The sequence below is a fragment of the Eucyclogobius newberryi genome, unplaced genomic scaffold, assembly GCF_026437365.1.
Source record: "Eucyclogobius newberryi isolate DKJ021-1_F unplaced genomic scaffold, fEucNew1.0.hap1 SCAF_129, whole genome shotgun sequence".
In the NCBI taxonomy this organism is placed as follows: Eukaryota; Metazoa; Chordata; class Actinopteri; order Gobiiformes; family Gobiidae; genus Eucyclogobius; species Eucyclogobius newberryi.
In genome coordinates, this window is record NW_027315756.1 from 77,824 (window position 1) to 100,126 (window position 22,303).

At 46.1% G+C, this 22,303-nt stretch overlaps 2 protein-coding genes across 2 annotated transcripts; both read right to left on the bottom strand.

Moving 5' to 3' along the window:
- Positions 1 to 563: 563 nt before the first annotated feature.
- LOC140357556 (outer dynein arm-docking complex subunit 2-like) lies at positions 564 to 8,889 on the bottom strand. Its single transcript, XM_072442079.1, has 11 exons — positions 8,886 to 8,889; positions 5,870 to 5,948; positions 5,428 to 5,712; positions 5,200 to 5,256; positions 4,803 to 5,011; positions 4,350 to 4,530; positions 2,670 to 2,776; positions 2,402 to 2,595; positions 1,283 to 1,450; positions 747 to 817; positions 564 to 567 (listed from the first exon to the last, which is right to left on the bottom strand). The coding sequence occupies exons 1-11, from the start codon at positions 8,887 to 8,889 to the stop codon at positions 564 to 566; spliced, it is 1,359 nt and encodes a 452-aa protein (XP_072298180.1).
- Positions 8,890 to 11,610: 2,721 nt separating this feature from the next.
- On the bottom strand, positions 11,611 to 12,402 carry LOC140357553 (leucine-rich repeat-containing protein 3-like). The gene has a single exon (XM_072442078.1). The coding sequence runs from the start codon at positions 12,381 to 12,383 to the stop codon at positions 11,622 to 11,624; it is 762 nt and encodes a 253-aa protein (XP_072298179.1). The 5' UTR covers positions 12,384 to 12,402; the 3' UTR covers positions 11,611 to 11,621.
- Positions 12,403 to 22,303: the final 9,901 nt, after the last annotated feature.

Below are 22,303 nucleotides of genomic sequence, written 5' to 3' on the forward strand. Positions count from 1 at the left end.
CCACGGAACAGCTGTAAGAGGCGGGGTTTAGTGAGTTAAACACACAAGGAACAGCTGTAGGAGGCGGGGTTTAGTGAGGTAAACACCACGGACAGCTGTAGGAGGCGGGGTTTAGTGAGTTAAACACACAAGGAACAGCTGTAGGAGGCGGGGTTTAGTGAGTTAAACACACAAGGAACAGCTGTAGGAGGCGGGGTTTAGTGAGTTAAACACCACGGAACAGCTGTAAGAGGCGGGGTTTAGTGAGTTAAACACACAAGGAACAGCTGTAGGAGGCGGGGTTTAGTGAGTTAAACACACAAGGAACAGCTGTAGGAGGCGGGGTTTAGTGAGTTAAACACACAAGGAACAGCTGTAGGAGGCGGGGTTTAGTGAGTTAAACACACAAGGAACAGCTGTAGGAGGCGGGGTTTAGTGAGTTAAACACACAAGGATCAGCTGTAGGAGGCGGGGTTTAGTGAGTTAAACACACAAGGAACAGCTGTAGGAGGCGGGGTTTAGTGAGTTAAACACACAAGGAACAGCTGTATGAGCCGGGGTTAAGTGAGTTAAACACACAAGGATCAGCTGTAGGAGGCGGGGTTTAGTGAGTTAAACACACAAGGAACAGCTGTAGGAGGCGGGGTTTAGTGAGTTAAACACACAAGGAACAGCTGTAGGAGGCGGGGTTTAGTGAGTTAAACACCACGGAACAGCTGTAGGAGGCGGGGTTTAGTGAGTTAAACACGGGGGAAAACGCCACGTACCGACTACCGGACAGAAGCCCGTCCTCCCGCCATTTAGTGGGCGGCGCCGGGTTCGGGACCCGGTTTGGCTCCTGTTGGAACAGAACCAAATTGTTTTTTTACCAGAGCTGCAGCAAACGGACTCGAAACACCAAACGAGCTTTTACACACAGACAGAGGCTTCAGTCCAGACACGAACCAAACGATTATTGAGAGGAAAACGTCACGATTTAACGATTATTCACAATTTCATTCTCTTGGTCCGAAGTTGAGAGCGTTTTTTTACAAAATAGAACGTTTTTTGTCTAGAAAAGAAATAGTAAAAAACTCTTTGAAAGACAAAATAAAGTCAAATTTGATCAAAACAGCCGGATAAATTTAAGAGGATTTTTGGACAATAAAGTGAACTAAAAATACTATACTATAAAATACATAGTGAACTAAATGTACTTTATAATTTTTTTGCTTCTAAATTGGTCCTGATTTATTATTTTTTGGTTCTCGCGTTCATATTGTGACCTGAGTAATCTTCCCTCGTTCAGTCGCCGCATTAGAACCTTGACTCGGTTGAAAACAGCAGGAATAGCGTAAATAGCGTTGACCTTGACCTTGTGGATGTTTTCTGCAAAATAAGGGGACTTGTTCTTCAGGAGTGCGGTGAGGTCATCAAACACGTCGCCGGTTTGCTCGTAAGCGCCCTCTTCTGCTTCAAACGCCACCACGCCCTGCGGAAAACCAGAAGAAACGTCACGATTCAAAGCGCCACCTACAGGTCGGACGGCTCACTGAACTAAAACACAGCTAAAAGAAACATATTATTCTAAAAGTTATAAAGAACATTATCCCAGCAAACACTGGGCCAAAACTCACCTAATGTCACAATTTGTTTTATTTGACAAATACAAATATAAGAAAGCGACTTCATTTTGTTGAATTGATGTTTAGAGTGAAAAAAGTTGTTTCTTTGTGTAAATTCTGCATAAACTTTGACTGGAATGAGCGTCCTGGTGTGATGTCACTTCCTGTCCCTGGTGTGCTGTCACTTCCTGTCCCTGGTGTGATGTCACTTCCTGTCCCTGGTGTGATGTCACTTCCTGTCCCTGGTGTGATGTCACTTCCTGTATGAGTGCCCCTGGTGTGATGTCACTTCCTGTCCCTGGTGTGATGTCACTTCCTGTATGAGTGCCCCTGGTGTGATGTCACTTCCTGTCCCTGGTGTGATGTCACTTCCTGTATGAGTGTCCCTGGTGTGATGTCACTTCCTGTATGAGTGCCCCTGGTGTGATGTCACTACCTGTCATTTTTTACAGATTTTTCAGCATTTTCTCCACAAATACCTGCTCGATCGGTGTAAAACTATAATTTATATGTACGACAGGTACAAATACAGCAAATAAAGTCACAATTAGAAGATGGTAAAAACCTGCCAAAGGAATTTTAACGTTTATTCTCGATCACTGCGACCGTGAGAAAACGTCCAACAATCAAACTTTCTGAAGAGCAAAGTCAAGTTAAGACGACAGAGACACTTTCTGTAGGTAAACGTGTCCTCTGCATTTGACCCGTGCTTCACCGCTAAACGAAGTCAGGAGCAGAGGAGCCACACCCACGGTCCAGGTCTGGTCTGGTCTGATCAGGTCAGGTCAGAAAAGGCCTGGTCTGGATCTCAAACCAACTCCACGTCCCACGAGCTTTGGATCGACGATGGAGCGACGGCGACCGCAGTTCCGCACCTTATTGAGGAAGACTCCGCGGCTGCTGTAGGTGGCGTACAGGGGCTCGGCGTCGCGAGGCTCGACGAGGACGTGGGCGACCTCCCCGAGCAGCTGCCTGTGCGGAGGGGCGCGGCAGCCGTTGGCGAACTCGAACTCTGGACGGAGCGCAAAGACACACGGTCGACAAACAGGCCCGACGACGAGCGACGGCGTTCACGAAGTGGCAAACCTGAGGCGAATCGCAGCGACTTGAGCAGAGCGCGGTCGTCGTGGCCACAGAAGACAGTCAGCGAGTCCAGCTCGTTCTTCACGACGCTGACGTGCAGCTGGACCTGGCTGTGTCGGAGGCAAGACAGAGGTTCCACTGAGGCTTTATGACCGTTTGACCCAAGACGGGACTTTGTAACTGCAAAGGAATGAGCTAAAACATACATGTGAGGGCTAAACAGGGCTAAACGAGTCTAAATGGGTCTAAACCAGGTCTAAGCAAGTCTAAACAGGACTAAACAGGTCTAAGCAGGGCTAAACGGGGCTAAGCACGAGCTAAAGCAGAGACAACGGGGCTAAGCACGAGCTAAAGCAGAGACAAACGGGGCTAAGCACGAGCTAAAGCAGAGACAAACGGGGCTAAGCACGAGCTAAAGCAGAGACAACGGGGCTAAGCACGAGCTAAAGCAGAGACAAACGGGGCTAAGCACGAGCTAAAGCAGAGACAAACGGGGCTAAGCACGAGCTAAAGCAGAGACAAACGGGGCTAAGCACGAGCTAAAGCAGAGACAACAGGGCTAAGCATGAGCTAAAGCAGAGACAAACGGGGCTAAGCACGAGCTAAAGCAGAGACAAACGGGGCTAAGCACGAGCTAAAGCAGAGACAACGGGGCTAAGCACGAGCTAAAGCAGAGACAAACGGGGCTAAGCACGAGCTAAAGCAGAGACAACGGGGCTAAGCACGAGCTAAAGCAGAGACAAACGGGGCTAAGCACGAGCTAAAGCAGAGACAAACGGGGCTAAGCATGAGCTAAAGCAGAGACAAACGGGGCTAAGCACGAGCTAAAGCAGAGACAAACAGGGCTAAGCACGAGCTAAAGCAGAGACAACGGGGCTAAGCACGAGCTAAAGCAGAGACAAACGGGGCTAAGCACGAGCTAAAGCAGAGACAAACGGGGCTAAGCACGAGCTAAAGCAGAGACAACGGGGCTAAGCACGAGCTAAAGCAGAGACAAACGGGGCTAAGCACGAGCTAAAGCAGAGACAACGGGGCTAAGCACGAGCTAAAGCAGAGACAAACGGGGCTAAGCACGAGCTAAAGCAGAGACAAACGGGGCTAAGCACGAGCTAAAGCAGAGACAAACGGGGCTAAGCACGAGCTAAAGCAGAGACAAACGGGGCTAAGCATGAGCTAAAGCAGAGACAAACGGGGCTAAGCACGAGCTAAAGCAGAGACAAACAGGGCTAAGCACGAGCTAAAGCAGAGACAACGGGGCTAAGCACGAGCTAAAGCAGAGACAAACGGGGCTAAGCACGAGCTAAAGCAGAGACAACGGGGCTAAGCACGAGCTAAAGCAGAGACAACGGGGCTAAGCACGAGCTAAAGCAGAGACAAACGGGGCTGAGCACGAGCTAAAGCAGAGACAACGGGGCTAAGCACGAGCTAAAGCAGAGACAAACGGGGCTAAGCACGAGCTAAAGCAGAGACAACGGGGCTAAGCATGAGCTAAAGCAGAGACAAACGGGGCTAAGCACGAGCTAAAGCAGAGACAACGGGGCTAAGCACGAGCTAAAGCAGAGACAAACGGGGCTAAGCACGAGCTAAAGCAGAGACAACGGGGCTAAGCATGAGCTAAAGCAGAGACAAACGGGGCTAACTGTGTGAACAGGTCAAACGCGTCCGGACGCTGGAGGAACTCACTCTGAGACCTGCTGGAGAACCTTTTCCAGGAGCTGCTGGTTCAGGCTCTGCAGCACCAGGAGCAGCTGCACTTTGGCCTCTTGCTCTTTACCTTTCACCTTCTCGATTTGTTTGTCGTCGTCAGACTCGAGAAGCGCAGCAAACTCAGGGCCGAGAATCTTTGCCGCGGCGTCGCTGTTTTCTGAAGCGAGAAGCATAAAAACATCAGCGATTCTTGAGATTTCGTCAGAATAAAATGAAATGTCGATTGTCTGGTTCCTTCCTCTCATCTCTCAGCAGAGGCTCATCGAGATGGGGAAGGTCAAACGTCAAATGTCTACTGTTAATGAGGCTGCAACATTTAATCTCATCATCTGGATTAAACAGAAACACTTTAATCACGTCTGAATGTCAAAACGCGACGTCTCTTTGTGGAAAGCTTCAGTGGATGTGCTGGACAGAAGGGGACGTCACCTTGGAGACAGGCTCGGACCTCGGCCTCTTTGTCGTGGCTCAGACGGAGCAGCTCGGACAGAAGAGAGAAACATCGGACGGACACGTGTGGAGGAGAGAGCTGAAGGAGAGGACGTCCTGCAGCGTCCAGACGTCCTGCAGCGTCCAGACGTCCTGCAGCGTCCAGACGTCCTGCAGCGTCCAGATGTTCAGACTCAGCTCCAGAGGTTCTGAGGAGACACGGCACACACTCTGAGTCAAGGTCACAAAGGTTTGGTAGAAAGACTTTCAGAGGCAGTCATCTGGACAATGTTTTTAAATTGAGATGTTTTGAAGTCATCCAGATGTCATTTTCAATCTGAAGGGACTGGAGAGGTGGCCCTGAGCTTCTGAGTCCAGTGGTGACTCTGCACCAGACAAATGCTGCACCTTAACTGAGGAACTGATGCTGTCGCCCTGAACATCTTTAGCCGGCCTGCAACAACGAATCAGGAATGTTCAACCTTAATACTTGTTTGACTGTCACCTATTAAACTAATCGTGGTTCAAGAGCTGATTTTTAATGTGACGTTCATTCCCCGTCTTACTTTAAAGTGTTCTGTACAATAACTTTGACTGCAGTTGAGTCTTTGTGTTGTAAAGTCACCTGCCCGCGGGGCCCGTCTGCAGGGCCCGCGTGTCCGGGGCCGAGGCGTCCCGGGCCTGCTTGTCCGGGGCTGACGCGTCCAGGGCCGACGCGTCCAGGGTCGTGCTCCACCGCAGCGGCTCCTCGAACACGAGCTCCGCAGACCGCGGGTGCCGCGCGCTCAGCTGCGCCACAAACTGCGCCACTTCTGAGAGCAGGGCCCCGTTCAGAGGCGTGAGGGCCAGGGTCCCGGAGCCCGGGCCGGTCCACTGCGCGGCTCTGCTCAGTGCTGGACCCATCTGAGAACTGACCACACAGTAACCACAGTAACCACAGTAACCACAGTAAACACAGTAAACACAGTAACCATAGTAACCACAGTAACGCATTCGGACACATTTGTTCTCGTCATGTTTTAAACTGAACACGTGAAACATAAACGAAAAGTACCAAACTCACCAACTTTGTGCAGCTTTTGTCGTCAGTGGCCAGAGCGGTGTCCATGGAAACGGCGACCTCGGCCTGGCGCCGCCCCTCTGTTGCTAGGAGACAGGCACATCCGGGTAAACAGTGCGTGTATTTTTATTTATTTTATTTTATTTTTGGGGGAAATGACGCCTGCATACAATAAATATATTGAAATATAAAAGTTACTGTATCATGTTATTCTAGATTTTACGTTTTGGTCAGAATAATTCTATTTCTTTATCGAATATGACATTTTAGAGACATTTAACATTGTTTTATGAAGACGATGAAGACATGAACCTATGCCCTGTTTTCATTATCAACACATTCATTACATCATTCACCAAATATCTCAATCTTTGCATATTTTTGAAATATTCAAAGAAACAGTGTGTAACATTCTGTATGTGGCACGTCTCCTGTGTGATTCCATGGAAACGGGGAGTTCAAGCCATCATTCTGAACATTCTTATATACGTTTTAAGCCATGTCTGTGGAAAGGTCCAGTTAAAGGCTCCTCCTCCAGGCCAAGGACGAGTCAGGTTTGTGGAGATCTGAGCCCGCACACAGTAAGGATGCATGACTTTCTGTTCTATTCATACAAATACATAAACAAAAAAGTTTTGGCTAAATGTAAACTTTGACATGTGTTCTAGATTTATTTAAGGATACTAAAAGTCACATTTGTTGTTGTTTTTTCTGTTTTCTCTGTGACGTTTGTGTCGCATCATCATGTCCAAAACAGGCGTGTCCTTCATCGTCTTTAATTGGTGTTAAATCCAACCGTGAACTTAAATAACTCAAGATGAAACCTCTGTTACGACTGCCTCTTTGTGAGTTCATTCAAATAAAAGTCTAACGTCTTGATTGATTGGTGACATTTCCAGACATAAATTGAAAATGAATGAACCTCTTTTCAGACAAACAATCTTAAATATGAACTCAACTTGTCAAATTAAAATGAGCAGAAGTTTTACCTCGTCTCTGCATCAGTGACACGCAATAAATAAATGATTTGAAGAAAACACCACAGGGTCAAAAAAATTACTTTATTTGGACATATGTGCATTTTATTATTTTAAAATCATCTAAGACACAACAGGAGACGTTCAAACAGAAGCCCTTTTTTTTTCTAATAACAAATACAGATATTCACAGATTACACACGAGACATAAAACGTGGACATTATGAGTTTTAATGAAAGGATTTAATTAAAAAACAAATACTTAAAATGTGCTCTCTGCTCTTAAGTTTAAATGGGTTTGTTGTTTTTATTATTTTAATTTTTAATTTGATTTATTCATTTTTGAATTAATATAATTTTGTTTGTTTATTTTATTTATTTCACGATTGTATTTTTATGTAAGTTTAATTTAATTTTATTTATTTTATTTATTTTATTTTATTTATTTTATTTATTTTATTTATTTTATTTATTTTATTTATTTTATTTATTTTATTTATTTTATTTATTTTATTTATTTTATTTATTTTATTTATTTTTTATTTAATATAATTTAGTCTAATTTGTTTGATTTTTGTGGACCTTTCGGTTTTTGAATGTGCTGTATAATTAAAGTGGATTACATTGGTTGGATGAAGTTGATCGGACTCTCCTGGCGAGTCCGATCACATTTGTATTTCACTGAAGAAGAGCGAAGAGTGTCCAGCATAAAGTCCTGGAGACGTGCACCAGAAGAGTGAGCAAAAGGACGATTCAACAAGTATTAAACTAGAACCGCAGCGTCGAGTCGGAGCTGTGGAAGTGGCGCTCTCTCTGCCACACTGGTCACATATCACAGGTTATACCACACTGGTCACATATCACAGGTTATACCACACTGGTCACATATCACAGGTTACACCACACTGGTCACTAAAACGTACAAAACATGGTTATATTTTTCCACAAACTGACAATTTTCAAGTCAATCGAGTTAAATGTTTGAACTGTGAGAAACGAGTGTCAGTTGCGTGTAAATTGTCCACGACCTTAAACGTTTATTGTTTAAATGTTCCTCACAGCTGCAACTTAACACGGCGTAAAGCGTGACAAATATTCACCGCGGAACCGTCCCCTGAGCGCACACACGTGTCAAAACAGTCAAAGTCTCATTTTAAAGGTCCTGGCGTCCGCTGGCTGCATGTTGCATCGCGCAACTATGTATGCAACTGTGCTCTATTTATTGTGTTTTTGTAAATATTTGTACTTTTACTTGTACAGACGGGGCTCGCAGACACGGGCTGGACCTGCTTTGATTCGTGTTTTCGTGGTTTGTGATGTGCGCTGGCTCCGAGCCCGACCGGCCGGCTTATACAAAAGGAGCAGCTTTTAACGCTGCGCCATGCTGCGTTTTCGGAAAACACGGAGGACATCAACACCATCACAGAGTGCATCACGGACTACATCAACTTCTGTTTTGAGAACATTGTTTTCCAAACAACAAGCCGTGGATTAACCGTGAACTGAAGGCTCTGCTGAAGGAGAAGAAGAGAGCCTTCAGGTCAGGGAACAAGGAGGAGCTGAGGACTGTGCAGAAGGAGCTGAGGAGGAAGATCAGGCAGGCTGAAGCCGGCTACAAGAGGAGGATGGAGGAGCAGCTGCAGCAAAAGAACATTCAGGGAGTGTGGAGGAGCCTGAAAACTATCTCAGGCTTCAAAATCCCCCCTGCCCAGAAAGAGGGGGATCTACAGTGGGTGAATGAACTGAATTCTCACTTCCTGAGATTTGGTCAATCGCCGACCCCTCCCTCCGCACAGACCCCTCCCCGTGCACAGACCCCTCCCCCTGAACAGATATACAGACACCTCCCCCTGCACAGACACCTCCCCCTGCACAGACACCTCCCCCTGCACAGACACCTCCCCCTGCACAGACACCTCGCCCTGCACAGACACCTCCCCCTGCACAGCTGCATGTTCCCTCTTCCACAGCTGGACAATGCCTTGCATCTGTTCCTCTTCACATCTCTGCTCCGGCCCATCAGCTCCTCACTTCACCTGGACTCACCCATCCCCCCAGCACACAGTCCCCCTGGACTCACCCATCCCCCCAGCACACAGTCCCCCTGGACTCACCCATCCCCCCAGCACACAGTCCCCCTGGACTCACCCATCCCCCCAGCACACGGTCCCCCTGCCAACCACTGACTGTCACAGCAGCACAGGTGAGGAGTGAGCTGAAGAGGATTAAAGTGAGGAAGGCAGCAGGACCTGATGGCATCAGCCCCAGGCTCCTTAAGTCCTGCAGATGAACTGTGTGGAGTGATGGAGCATGTCTTCAACATGAGCCTGAAGCTGAGGGTGGTACCACAGGTCTGAAGACCTCCTGTCTGGTACCTGTGCCCAAGACACCGCGCCCCAAAGACCTCAACAGCTTCAGGCCAGTGGCTCTCACGTCCCACCTGATGAAGACACTGGACCGGCTGGTCCTGGACCGCCTCCGCTCCACCGTGAGCTAAGCCATGGACCCGCTGCAGTTTGCATATCGGCCTGGCATCGGAGTGGAGGACGCCGTCATCTCCCTGCTGCACCGCTCTCTCTCTCTCACCTGGAAAAGCCTGGCAGCTCTGTGAGGATTCTGTTCTTCGATCTTTCCAGCGCCTTCAACACCATCAGCTCCTGAGGGACAAGCTGGAGACGGCTGGTGTGGAGTATGACCTGTAGAGTGGATCCTAGACTACCTCACAGACCGACCCCAGTTTGTGAGAGCCCGGAACTGTGTGTCTGACACTCGGACCTGCAGTGTGGGGGCGCCCCAGGGCACTGTCCTCGCGCCCTTTCTCTTCACCCTTTACACTGCAGACTTCAGACATGACACGGACAGCTGTGTCCTGCAGAAGTTCTCTGACCACTCTGCCATCATCGGACTCATCACAGACGATGATGTGGAGGACAGACAAGGACCTGGTGTTCATCTGAACCACAAACTGGACTCATAATACAAACTGTACAGGAAGAGCCAGAGTGGCTCCACCTCCTGAGGAGACTCAGGTCTTTTGGAGTGACAGGGCCACTCCTGAAGACCTTCTCTGACTCTGTGGTGCATCAGCTCCTGTAGGTGTGGTCTGCTGGAGCAGCAGCATCACAGAGAGGGAGAGGAAGAGGCTGGACAGAGTCATCAAGAAGTCCAGCTCCGTCCTGGGCTGTCCTCTGGACTCGGTGCAGGAGGTGGGGGACAGAAGGGTCCTGGCTAAACTCACATCTATGCTGGACCATGAGTGTCGCCCCCTGCAGGACACTCTGTCCCCTGCAGGACACTCTGTCCACTGCAGGACACTCTGTCCACTCTGGAGAGCAGCTTCAGTGACTGATCCACCCTCGCTGTGTGAAGGAGACGTTTCACAGTCTGTCCTTCTGCTGCTGTCACACTCTACAACAAACACTGTCATACCCATGTGCAATACTGTCATACACATGTGCAATACAGTCATACCCATGTGCAATACTGATATACCCATGTGCAATACTGTCATACACATGTGCAATACTGTCATACACATGTGCAATACAGTCATACCCATGTGCAATACTGATATACCCATGTGCAATACTGTCATACCCATGTGCAATACTGACATACCCATGTGCAATACTGTCAAACACATGTGCAATACTGTCATACACATGTGCAATACTGTCATACACATGTGCAATACTGTCATACACATGTGCAATACTGTTATACTCATGTGTAATATTTATCTTCTGTAAATAAGAGCGTTTACTTTTGCCACTAATATTATTATTATTTTTGTCTTACTTTATTTGTATTTTTTCTTTCTATTCCTTATTAGGAATATGAGTGGTTTTGTCTATAAGAGTTTTTTTTTTTTCTATTGAGAGTGTTTTTTTGAACCTTTCTATAAATTATCTGTTCTTTTACTTCTGTACCTACTTTACGTTTTAACACCGACATTTCCCCATTGTGGGACAAATAAAGGCTTATCTTATCTTATCTTATCTTATCTTATCTTATCTTACGTGATTTAAAGGGAAGTACGACTTGCTCACAAAAATGAGGCCAATAAGAAGAGTTCGAACTGATATGACGTCTGCGTCAATCACACGTTTGTATCCTGGATGGTTTGTTGTTGTTGTTGTTTTTGTCTGGATTTATGTCGCTCTGGACCTGCCACACTCTGGGCCTGCCGCACTCTGGGCCTGCCACACTCTGGACCTGCCACGCTCTGGACCTGCCACACTGTGGGCCTGCCACACTCTGGACCTGCTGCACTCTGGGCCTGCCACACTCTGGACCTGCCGCACTCTGGACCTGCCACACTCTGGACCTGCCGCACTCTGGGCCTGCCAAACTCTGGACCTGCCGCACTCTGGACCTGCCACACTCTGGACCTGCCGCACTCTGGGCCTGCCACACTCTGGACCTGCCGCACTCTGGACCTGCCACACTCTGGACCTGCCACACTCTTGACCTGCCACACTCTGGACCTGCCACACTCTGGACCTGCCACGCTCTGGACCTGCCAAACTCTGGACCTGCCACGCTCTGGGCCTGCCACGCTCTGGACCTGCCACACTCTGGGCCTGCCGCTCTCTGAGCCACACCTGCCACACTCTGGGCCTTCCACACTCTGGATCTGCCACACTCTGGACCTGCCACACTCTGGACCTGCCACACTCTGGACCTGCCACACTCTGGACCTGCCACACTCTGGACCTGCCACACTCTGGGCCTGCCGCTCTCTGAGCCACACCTGCCACACTCTTGACCTGCCACACTCTGCTATAGCACTGTGCTGATGGTGTCCAGGTCCTTGCTGGTCTGAGAGGTGTGTGTGCTGCTGGGGAGGGACATCAGGTACTCCAGGTGCCTGCGGGCATCGTCCTGGTTGTGTCTCACGTAGTAGATGACATATGCGATCACCATCGTGAACCATCCGAACATGGTGACAAACATAGCCACATCGGTGGTTTTGTGGTGGAAGTTGCAGAAGTTGATCCCTGAGTCCAGCACCTGGATGACCGCTTTCCCTGCGTACTGGTCCTGGACGGCGCTGTGACACATCACATCGTTCACAGTGTCAGGGTCGAGCCTCAGCTCCCTCAGAACCTCCTGCAGAGTGCACTCACAGTGCCACGGGTTGTTGGACAGGCTGATCTTTGCGCGCAGCTGTGCAAAGGCGTCTTTGGGGACGGCCTGGATGTGATTGTTAGAAAGGTCCAACATGAGAAGGCTGTCGACCACGCCCTGGAAAGCTCCTGCGTCCACAGTCTCGATGGCGTTGTTGGAGAGGTCCAGCTCCTGGAGGTAGTGCAGCTCCCGGAAGGCGTGGTTAGGGATGTGTGTGATCTGGTTGGAGGACAGCAGCAGCACCACCGTGTCTTTGGGCAGCTCAGATGGGATTTTGTCCAGGTTTCGAGACGTACACTGCACCACAGTCAGCCCCTTCCGCTCGACGCAGTGGCAGCTGACGGGACAGGCCCACGCTGGGACGGACATCCCAAAGAACAAGCTCCAGAGCAAAGACAGTAAGTGCTGCATCATCAGCAGAGCTCCGCCCCCACAGTCAGGCCGTCCTGGTGCGTCACTGACATGAGGGCATCTGCTTCAGGCTTCAATGTCAGAACTTTATTAAGAGCATCGTGTCCTCAGAATGTGCCACGTTTGTACCATCGGGTTTGAAAAGTGTCGAGTGTTGTCTCGCCGCGTGGTCAGGCTTGCCGCGTGGTCGGGCTCGCCGTGTGGCCGGGCTCGCCCCGTGATCAGGCTCGCCGCGTGGTCGGGCTCGCCCCGTGGTCGGGCTCGCCCCTTGATCAGGCTCGCCGCGTGGTCAGGTTGGCCGTGTGGCCGGGTTCGCCGTGTGGCCGGGTTCGTCGCGTGGTCGGGCTCGCCGCGTGGTCGGGCTCGCCGCGTGGTCGGGCTCGCCGCGTGGTCGGGCTCTGCAAACACGGACAGAATTAACCCTCCAACAACTCTTTGACATTTAAGACAATAAACAATAAGATAACATCACTGTATTTTTATGAGCACGATGAAGTCATATTTAAAGATCCCATATCATGCTATTTTTCCCGTTTCGTAGTCCACTCTAAGGACATATTTGATAATCTTAAGTGTTGTTCAACACCCATAATATAATAGTTATAAAATATCACCCATATCTTGGACCCGCCCACAAACCCAGAAATACAGACGGTTTAGTTTGAGGGGGGCGTGTTAAAGGTACAGAGTGCTTCCTGGAGGAGGGGCTGAAACGGCGTGCTGCGTAACTCACCAGTGGGGAGTAGCCCCCGTTCATCTGCTCATCCGAGGAGAAGGAGAGCGACTGTTCTCCAGCTAAAGATGCAGGAATCAATCAAAAAACACTTTGGACACATATGAGGCACCAATAGCACTGTAAGAAGGTTAAAGCTCTGAGGAGTCCGTTTTACATGATATGGGACCTTTAAATTCCACGTTTAATCATTCTTCTTGTCTTATTGTTATTTATGTTTGTTTTGCAGCTTTGACCCCTTAAACGTGGGACGTTGGACTTTTTCTTTATTTGTTCCATTTATTCCACATTGATAAAAGTGAACTCTTCACAAATATAAAGCTGAAACTCACTTATTTCCAGTCGAATCACTCGTTCTGGGAAGAATCTGGCTCAGTTTGTTCTTCGAAACCACAAGTAAATATTATATAAAGTAAATATTAATGACATGAATAAATATCTTTTATCTGGATTCCACCTGGACATTTTTGATTTATTACAAGTCCCTAAAACATTTTTTTTTTGTGAATTTACCTTTAGCTTTAAAAAGAGAATAAATAAATAAATGCTCAAGTCCGTCATCCGACAAATACTGAGAAAAATCTGAGGAAAAGAGACATAAAACAGGAAATAAAAGCTGCGTCTGAACTTTTAAGGACTCGTAATGAAGCCAAAAGTCGAGGGTAAAATATTTACATATTATGAACTTTAGGCTTAATTATTTTGTGAGTTCACGCTCTCTTTGTGTATTCGAGGCGTCCCGCACTTGGCAGGACAAACAGCAAAAAGCTCCTCTTCTGCGCTCGCCTCTGAGTCCGCGCACGGCTAATTAACACTTTACAGTTGAGCAAATTCACATTCTCTCAGCAGCGGCTCGAGCCCACATCCCGCCCTTACTCACCGCGCTGCCTGGACAGTATCTGGACAGTTGTCTCTGTCTTGTCTGGACAGTTGTCTCTGTCTTGTCTGGACGGTGGTCTCTGTCTTGTTTGGACAGTTGTCTCTGTCTTGTCTGGACAGTTGTCTCTGTCTTGTCTGGACAGTTGTCTCTGTCTTGTCTGGACAGTTGTCTCTGTCTTGTCTGGACGGTGGTCTCTGTCTTGTCTGGACAGTTGTCTCTGTCTTGTCTGGACAGTTGTCTCTGTCTTGTCTGGACAGTTGTCTCTGTCTTGTCTGGACGGTGGTCTCTGTCTTGTCTGGACAGTTGTCTCTGTCTTGTCTGGACAGTTGTCTCTGTCTTGTCTGGACAGTTGTCTCTGTCTTGTCTGGACAGTTGTCTCTGTCTTGTCTGGACGGTGGTCTCTGTCTTGTTTGGACAGTTGTCTCTGTCTTGTCTGGACAGTTGTCTCTGTCTTGTCTGGACGGTGGTCTCTGTCTTGTCTGGACAGTTGTCTCTGTCTTGTCTGGACAGTTGTCTCTGTCTTGTCTGGACAGTTGTCTCTGTCTTGTCTGGACAGTTGTCTCTGTCTTGTCTGGACAGTTGTCTCTGTCTTGTCTGGACGGTGGTCTCTGTCTTGTTTGGACAGTTGTCTCTGTCTTGTCTGGACAGTTGTCTCTGTCTTGTCTGGACAGTTGTCTCTGTCTTGTCTGGACAGTTGTCTCTGTCTTGTCTGGACAGTTGTCTCTGTCTTGTCTTGTCTGGACAGTTGTCTCTGTCTTGTCTGGACAGTTGTCTCTGTCTTGTCTGGACGGTGGTCTCCGCTTCTTCAAATTCATTCTTTTATCATGGCTCAAAAGCTGTGCGAAAGTCCGCGAGTCAAAACGAGCTTGTGATTGTAATCCAGACGGAAGAGAGCGACAGAGAAGAAGAAGAAGAAGAAGAAGAAGAAGAAGAAGAAGAAGAAGAAGAAGAAGAAGAAGAAGCAGAAGAAGAAGAAGAGGCAATCGTCCACGCGCTGAGACACCTCACACCGGAGAGAGGGTGGAGAGGGAGGAGAGAGAGAGTGGGAGGAGTGAGGGAGGAGAGAGAGAGTGGGAGGAGTGAGACGGATGGGAGGGGAGAGAGGGAGAGAGAGGGAGAGAGAGGGGAGGGGAGAAAGAGAGAGGAGGAAGAGAGAATGCTGAATGTCTGTACCTTCCCTTCGCTCTTCCTCTCCAGCATCACCTTCTAAACTGGAACAGATTGTAGATGTTTTTGTGTGTTTTTTAATGCTGTTTAGTCTTTATTAGACAGCTGACTGAAATGGGGGAGAGAGAAGGGAGGACATGCAGTAAATTGTCGGCAATTCATTCATTTTTTTCATTTATACAGGAAAAAGCTGTAAGCACCTGACAGCACCTGACAGCACCTGACAGCACCTGACAGCACCTGACAGAACCTGACAGCACCTGACAGCACCTGAGGTGAAGAGTAAACATAAAACTGAACTGTGTTGGAAATTAAGACGAGTCAGAGAAATAATATAGAAAAATCAATCATTGACACACTACTGAATATACATATTTATTTTTATTCATCAAAATTTATAATCGACTTTAAGTTACATAAATATGTTTGATAAAACTTCCATTGAACATCTCTCTAAGAGGTAATTTTTAAATAAATAAATAGCAGTTAATTTCACTCTTCTTCTTGCCAGCCCTTCATATTATATAAATGGCAAGACATAACTTTATATTGACCTTCAAAAGTACATTCACCTTGTCCCCTGAGATGACCTGTCTGTGTACATGAATACATTACTATATTATACAGTTTCATAGTGATATATGCAATATGAGATAAAAGTGTTACAGAATAGAACCAGATCATTCAAGTACGTGTCGTTATTTAAAGCAAAAAAAAGGCAATGAGACCAAAGAACAAATGGAGTAAATGTAGTCGAGGGAAAGACGCAGCACTAGTAGTTGTTGTAGTTACTGTTGGGGCTGCAGTAGTAGTAGTTGGGGCTGTAGTAGTAGTAGTCGGGGCTGTAGTAGTTGTAGTCGGGGCTGCAGTAGTAGTAGTTGGGGCTGTAGTAGTAGTAGTCGGGGCTGTAGTAGTAGTTGTTAGAGCTGCATCAGCAGTAAGATAAGATAAGATAAGATAAGATATTCCTTTATTGTCCCACATGGGGAAATTTCATTGGTGCAACGCAGGTAGATCCAGAGGTAGATACAGAAGAACAGATCACTTATAGGAAGTCTGAAAAACACTTTCAGTAGAAGATCTCCTATAAATAAATAAAAACTCCCATAGACAAATAAATAAATAAATAAATACCATTGCATGTGATCCCGACAGTAATTGCACATGAATATGTGTCACGACAGCACATAGATTGCACATGAATTTCACAGTAATTGCACATGAATTGCACATGAATTCCAACAGCAATTGCACATCAGTATTAGGTTAGGTCAGTATTGCGACGGGATAACGTGGCGATCAGTAGTAGTCGAGGCTGCAGTAGTAGTAGTCGGGGCTAGAGTAGTAGTAGTTGGGGCTGCAGTAGTAGTAGTCGGGGCTGCAGTAGTAGTAGTCGGGGCTGCAGTAGTAGTAGTCGGGGCTGCAGTAGTAGTAGTTGGGGCTGCAGTAGTAGTAGTTGGGGCTGCAGTAGTAGTTGTTGGGGCGGCAGTAGTAGTAGTTGGGGCTGCAGTAGTAGTAGTGGGGGCTGCAGTAGTAGTTGTTGGGGCTGCAGTAGTAGTAGTCGGGGCTGCAATATTAGTAGTCTGGGCTGCAGTAGTAGTAGTTTGGGCTTCAGTAGTAGTAGTTGGGGCTACAGTAGTAGTAGTCGGTGCTGCAATAGTAGTTGTTTGGGCTGCAGTAGTGTCATGGAATTAGACATACACCGATGCTATTCCTTAACACATTGAGAACACAATTCAACTTAGAATATGAAACGACACAGAAATATCAGAATTTAGTATGGCAAGCTTGGGAGAAAACGCCGGGACTGCGTCAGCCAGGCTGTTGTAAGCAGCCTGGCGTGATCCTCCTGCGTCTCGCCCCATTTTTTTCCCATGCTGGTTGGCTTTATTCGATATTCTGGAATAGGCGGGTCACATTTATCATTGGTCAGCTTCACATCAAGGCACTTGTTTTAAGCCTTGGGTAAACATTACCCAAACTCCTCTGGGCTGTCACCCCCCCTGGGGCAACATTCTTTACGACACCTTCACAAATGCTGTCACACCCGTTTTTCTCTTAGACTAATGATGCAGATAATATATAACTATTATGCAGATAAAATACATCACAGAAATATAATCATATATTCACTTTCTATCACATTTCCCTCCTGTTTATCAAAGCATTAGTCTACTGTCTCATATGCCAAACACATCATGTCTTTCATTTTGTTGTTAAAATGACACTTTTACACTCAAAAAGTTATGCACAGTTCTCAAACATTGAACACACTCCTTTTCACTCGGCCCACATGTCTACTGCCACTGTCGTTAATTTTGAGTCAGATTGGTCAATCTCTGTAATTTGACAAACAGACAATTTATACTGTCTATAATTTTGTGCGGTGTGATGGGAAATATCGCAGAAACAAGCGGAAGGCCCTCAAACCCGCTGCTCTCTGGTCAGTCAGTTTGACTCGTCAGGGACCTCTCTGGACACCCCAATAGAATCAAATATGTAGTATCAGGTGCTACTAGAACCAGATTGTCCACTAACGTCTCGACCTTGACCCTGCGGTATGGTTCTGGGTGATGGTTATGGTTTTGGCCACAAAAGAGATACATAGGCACAACGTCCCACAAGTGTCCCCACATCACCATACGTCCTCTCAGCACTGTGTGCCCACATCACCATACGTCCTCGCTCTTGGTTTCTTAAGAGACCTCCTTCCGCTGCTCGCTTCGGTCACACCTCTGACACATATGAACTGGTACATTTCCCATCTCAATTCATAATCTCATTAACATTGCATGTAGTGATGTTGTAGCAGATAGAAAAGGCTCTCTTAGGTAGTGCAAACAACAGTGGCTGTGGTGTAATATGCCATTGTGTTTCTTCAGCCTCTGTCATGTGAATTGTACATTGTACATTATACATTATACATTATACATTAAACATTATACATTACACATTTCATAACCTATCAAGTTGATCACTTATTTTCTTCCCTCTATTCCAGGTCTGTGTATGTTTCATTTACCGGTATACACAGTTGTGACACACCATTGTATGTTGATCGATTGTCCCGATTGTCCCGATTGCATAATACAGGTGTTCAGCCCCCATATTACCGTCATCACTGTGATGATGATAACTGTTGATTCTTTTTAGCAGAGTATGGTACTCTGCGCACCGTAGAATCTGTCTCCCGTTTATCGTAGCAGAGTATAATGCTTTGCGCAACGTAGAATCTGTGTTCACATCCATTGTAGCAGAGTATCGTACTCCACCGTAGACTCTGGACAAAACTCATACAAACGAAGTCCTGCGTCTTGTAGATTGATTATGGATCTGGTGCTGTGTTGTCTGCTGCACCCATGTTCTCTTCCTCCCCTTGTCGGTGTGTGGCTCCGTCCACTGGCTGTCCCACTTCGGTCATCTCTGTAAACACCACATCTCCAACACGTTCTTGCTGCGGTGATAAACAAAGTCTTTTCAACAGTTCAATGTATTTTCAAACAGTTCTCTTGTTTACAATTTTTTTTTTTTTTCAGTAATTATTGATTCGGAATATTTGTTTACTAGTATATCCCTCCTTTTTGAGAAATGGCCTTGCCCATTTCTCAAACTTCTACATTTAAACAAAATTCAATAATCCAGATAGTTTACAACGATGTAATCAAGGAAGAGATGGAATTGCGTCTGTCACTTCACTCCGCAATGTCACCTCAGTCCTTTCACAGTTCAGTGACATCCCTGGCTGAGCCCCCCCTCAAAAGCACCGGGCCCATGTGTCTGTGTCTGTACCTTGTAAATCTGTTTTACCACCATTTGTTTCATACTCTAAATGTTTCAAACTCTAAATGTTTCGTAATCCGTGTGTGCGTGTATGTATGTGTGTGTGTGTGTGTGTGTGCAATACAAATACATCAAACAATAATAATTATCTCAATAATTCCCCGTTGAGCTGGCCTTAAGGGTCAGTTCACAACTTAGAGTATTAACATAAAATTTCACATCTCCTCTTGTGGTGTGGCCTGAATAAAGTCACCCATCTAATGTATGTGCTAATCTTCTATATGTGCTTCAGGTGAGTCAATCTCTCACACCTGCTCATGTAGTGCTTTACAAACATTGTGTATTAGTTTGTTCTAGCAAGTCTATAATATTATGTGTATTAAAAAAAATCTAAATGATTCTAAACCTTCCCCTTAGTTATAAGGCACATCATTTTATCAACCTGTTTTTCCCCTTGTTGCCTACTTTCTTTGTCTTTTCTCTGTCTCTCATCACATCTTCCTCTCTGTCTTCCCCTCTCTGTCTCTCTCTGTCTTCCTCTCTGTCTCGGAGGAAACACCCATTTCCAAATTTCTAAACCTACTCTTTCTTTCTCTCTTTTCACTTACTCTTTACCCTCACTTGTAACCTGCTTTTACTTTCTCATTGCTGCTGATCTAACTATAATACGCTGGATCCCTGGGATTCCCCTGTTTAAATATCCCCGTCATCCTGCTTCTAACTCATGTATTGATTACCCATCCCCCTGTTTAGTTTTCACTATCTTTAGGTAATCTGCCGGTCTCATAAAATGTATTCTTCTCCTGCATTACGCTGCTCTACACTCCTCCAGATTCTTTGCCAGTCAATAGCCCCTTATCTCTGACTATCTTTTATGACCCATATCCTCCCATGTCCCCCCACTTGGTGTCGTTTGCCTTTAGTTAATGACACATTCATGTCTTTCCAAGGAGGACATCCGCACGTCGCTATTTAACTTATTCTCTCACTTACGTCTACATCGCAATACGAGGTTTCCTCATGATAATACAAATAAGTAAGTTACTGATATACCTTTTACTGTCACTTTACTTACTGCCCGTTCTACTCCTATGTCCAAAACATCAGTAGTCACTCATTTACCCATATTATCACTTCCAGGCCCGTGCCTGTATTTGATCCTAAATTAAAAAAACACTTCTTTCTTTTTGTCCTGTACTTTCATCCAGTCATGCATTAAGTCCAAAAAGATAATTTTTCGTCAAGTCCAAAAATAAAACAAAACAAAACAAAACGTAGCTTTGTTCTGCGCACACACAAAAAACACGACTTTTGTATTCTATGTCGGGGACAGGAAGTGTCCTGTCTTGTGATCACATTCCCCAAAATATTGGCCATCTAATAAAAATCTGAATTACTCTTCATCTCTTATCAAGTTTAATTATTATAATTGATTGTTGTCAATCAAAAACAAAACCCTTACAATTTGTTCTACAGAGCTCTCAATACTAACATTTAAACCAGCTGGGTTTAGTTCCTCTAATTCATTCATTCAGAGCGTCCTCTGAACTGCTTTCTCCCCATTCTCCTGTCTTGTTGACCCCCCTTATCTCCCCCTCTCTGCCACGTCATCTGAGCATGGAAGTCTCCCTCCAAAATCCTCTTATGACTTTTCCTTTCTCTTTTAGTCTTACAGTTTGGGGTGATAATTCTGGCATTGTGGGGTCTCGGTCGTCTGAGAGAAATGCTACTTGCTTTACAGACACGTATATCCCAATCTTCTTGTGAAATTCCTTATTGTTTTTTTCACAGGAGATATTTTTGGTGTTTAAAATTCACCCGTGACTGCAGATTTTAGATCTCTCAGAATAACGCCTTGTGACCCTTGTATGATTAATTGTGATTCACACTTGTTAGTTAATCACTTATTAATCCTCAATCACACATTCACACTTCTCTCTTACTTACTTCGCTCGTGCACAGCGCTTACATTCACACATCTTTATGTCAGTAACAACTCGGCATAAGGCATCATGACTTTCTTTCGGTGAGAAACTTAACTCGTGGTGAGCAATTTAACTCCTTTATGTGAGAAACTTATCTACATAAAGCCAACCAATATTTTTCCAGCAACATCAAACTCCCTGCTTATGTGAGAAACTTATCTCGTCCATAAGCCTGCAATATTTCCTCAGTAATATCAAACTGGGCTATAAAAGCCTACAATATTTCCTCAGTAATATCAAACTGGGCTATAAAAGCCTACAATGTTTCCTCAGTAATATTAAACTGGGCTATAAAAGCCAAACAATATTTCACAGTAATACTAAACTGGGCAAAAGCCAAACAATATTTCACAGTAATACTAAACTGGGCATCCACCAACAATATTTTGCAGTAATATTAAACTGGGCATCCACCGACAATATTTTTCAGAAATATCAAACTAATGCATAAAACGTTTTATGGCTAACTCTTTCACACACAAAGTTTTGTCTGACCTTCTTTGTCGCCTGTGTTCTCCTGCTGCTTCGAAACGACGCGCTCTCCTCGCGGAGAATGAGGTGCGATGGGCGGCCACATGGAAAAGTGGACTTCCTACTGCTGTGCACACGGACTTTCACCGATTCACCCGTCAATCTCCGCGAAGGGTAGCTGGTCATCCGGACCAGAAAATGTCATGGAATTAGACATACACCAATGCTATTCCTTAACACATAGAGAACACAATTCAACTTAGAATATGAAACGACACAGAAATATCAGACATTTGTATGGTAAGCTTTGGAGAAAACGCCGGGACTGCGTCAGCCAGGCTGTTGTAAGCAGCCTGGCTGACCCTCCTGCGTCTCACACGTTTTTTCTCACGCTGGTTGGTTTTATTAGATATTCTGGAATAGGCGGGTCACATTTCTCATTGGTCAGCTTCACATCAAGGCACTTGTTTTACAGCTGGTATTTTTCCTAGAGATCAGGCCTTGGGTAAACATTACCCAAACTCCTCTGGGCTGTCACACCCCCTCCTGGGGCAACATTCTTTACGACACCTTCACAAACAAATGCTGTCACACACCCGTTTTTCTCTCAGACTAATGATGCAGATAATATATCACTATTATGCAGATAAAATACATCACAGAAATAAAATCATATATTCACATTTTATCACAAGTAGTAGTAGTAGGGGCTACAGTAGTAGTTGACAGGGCTGCAGTAGTAGTAGTAGTTGGGGCTGCAGTAGTAGTAGTTGGGGCTGCAGTAGTAGTTGTTGGGGCTGAAGTAGTGGTAGTCGGGGCTGCAGTAGTAGTAGTTGGAGCTGCAGTAGTAGTTGTTGGGGCTGCAGTAGTAGTAGTCAGGGCCACTTTAGTAGTAGTCGGGGCTACA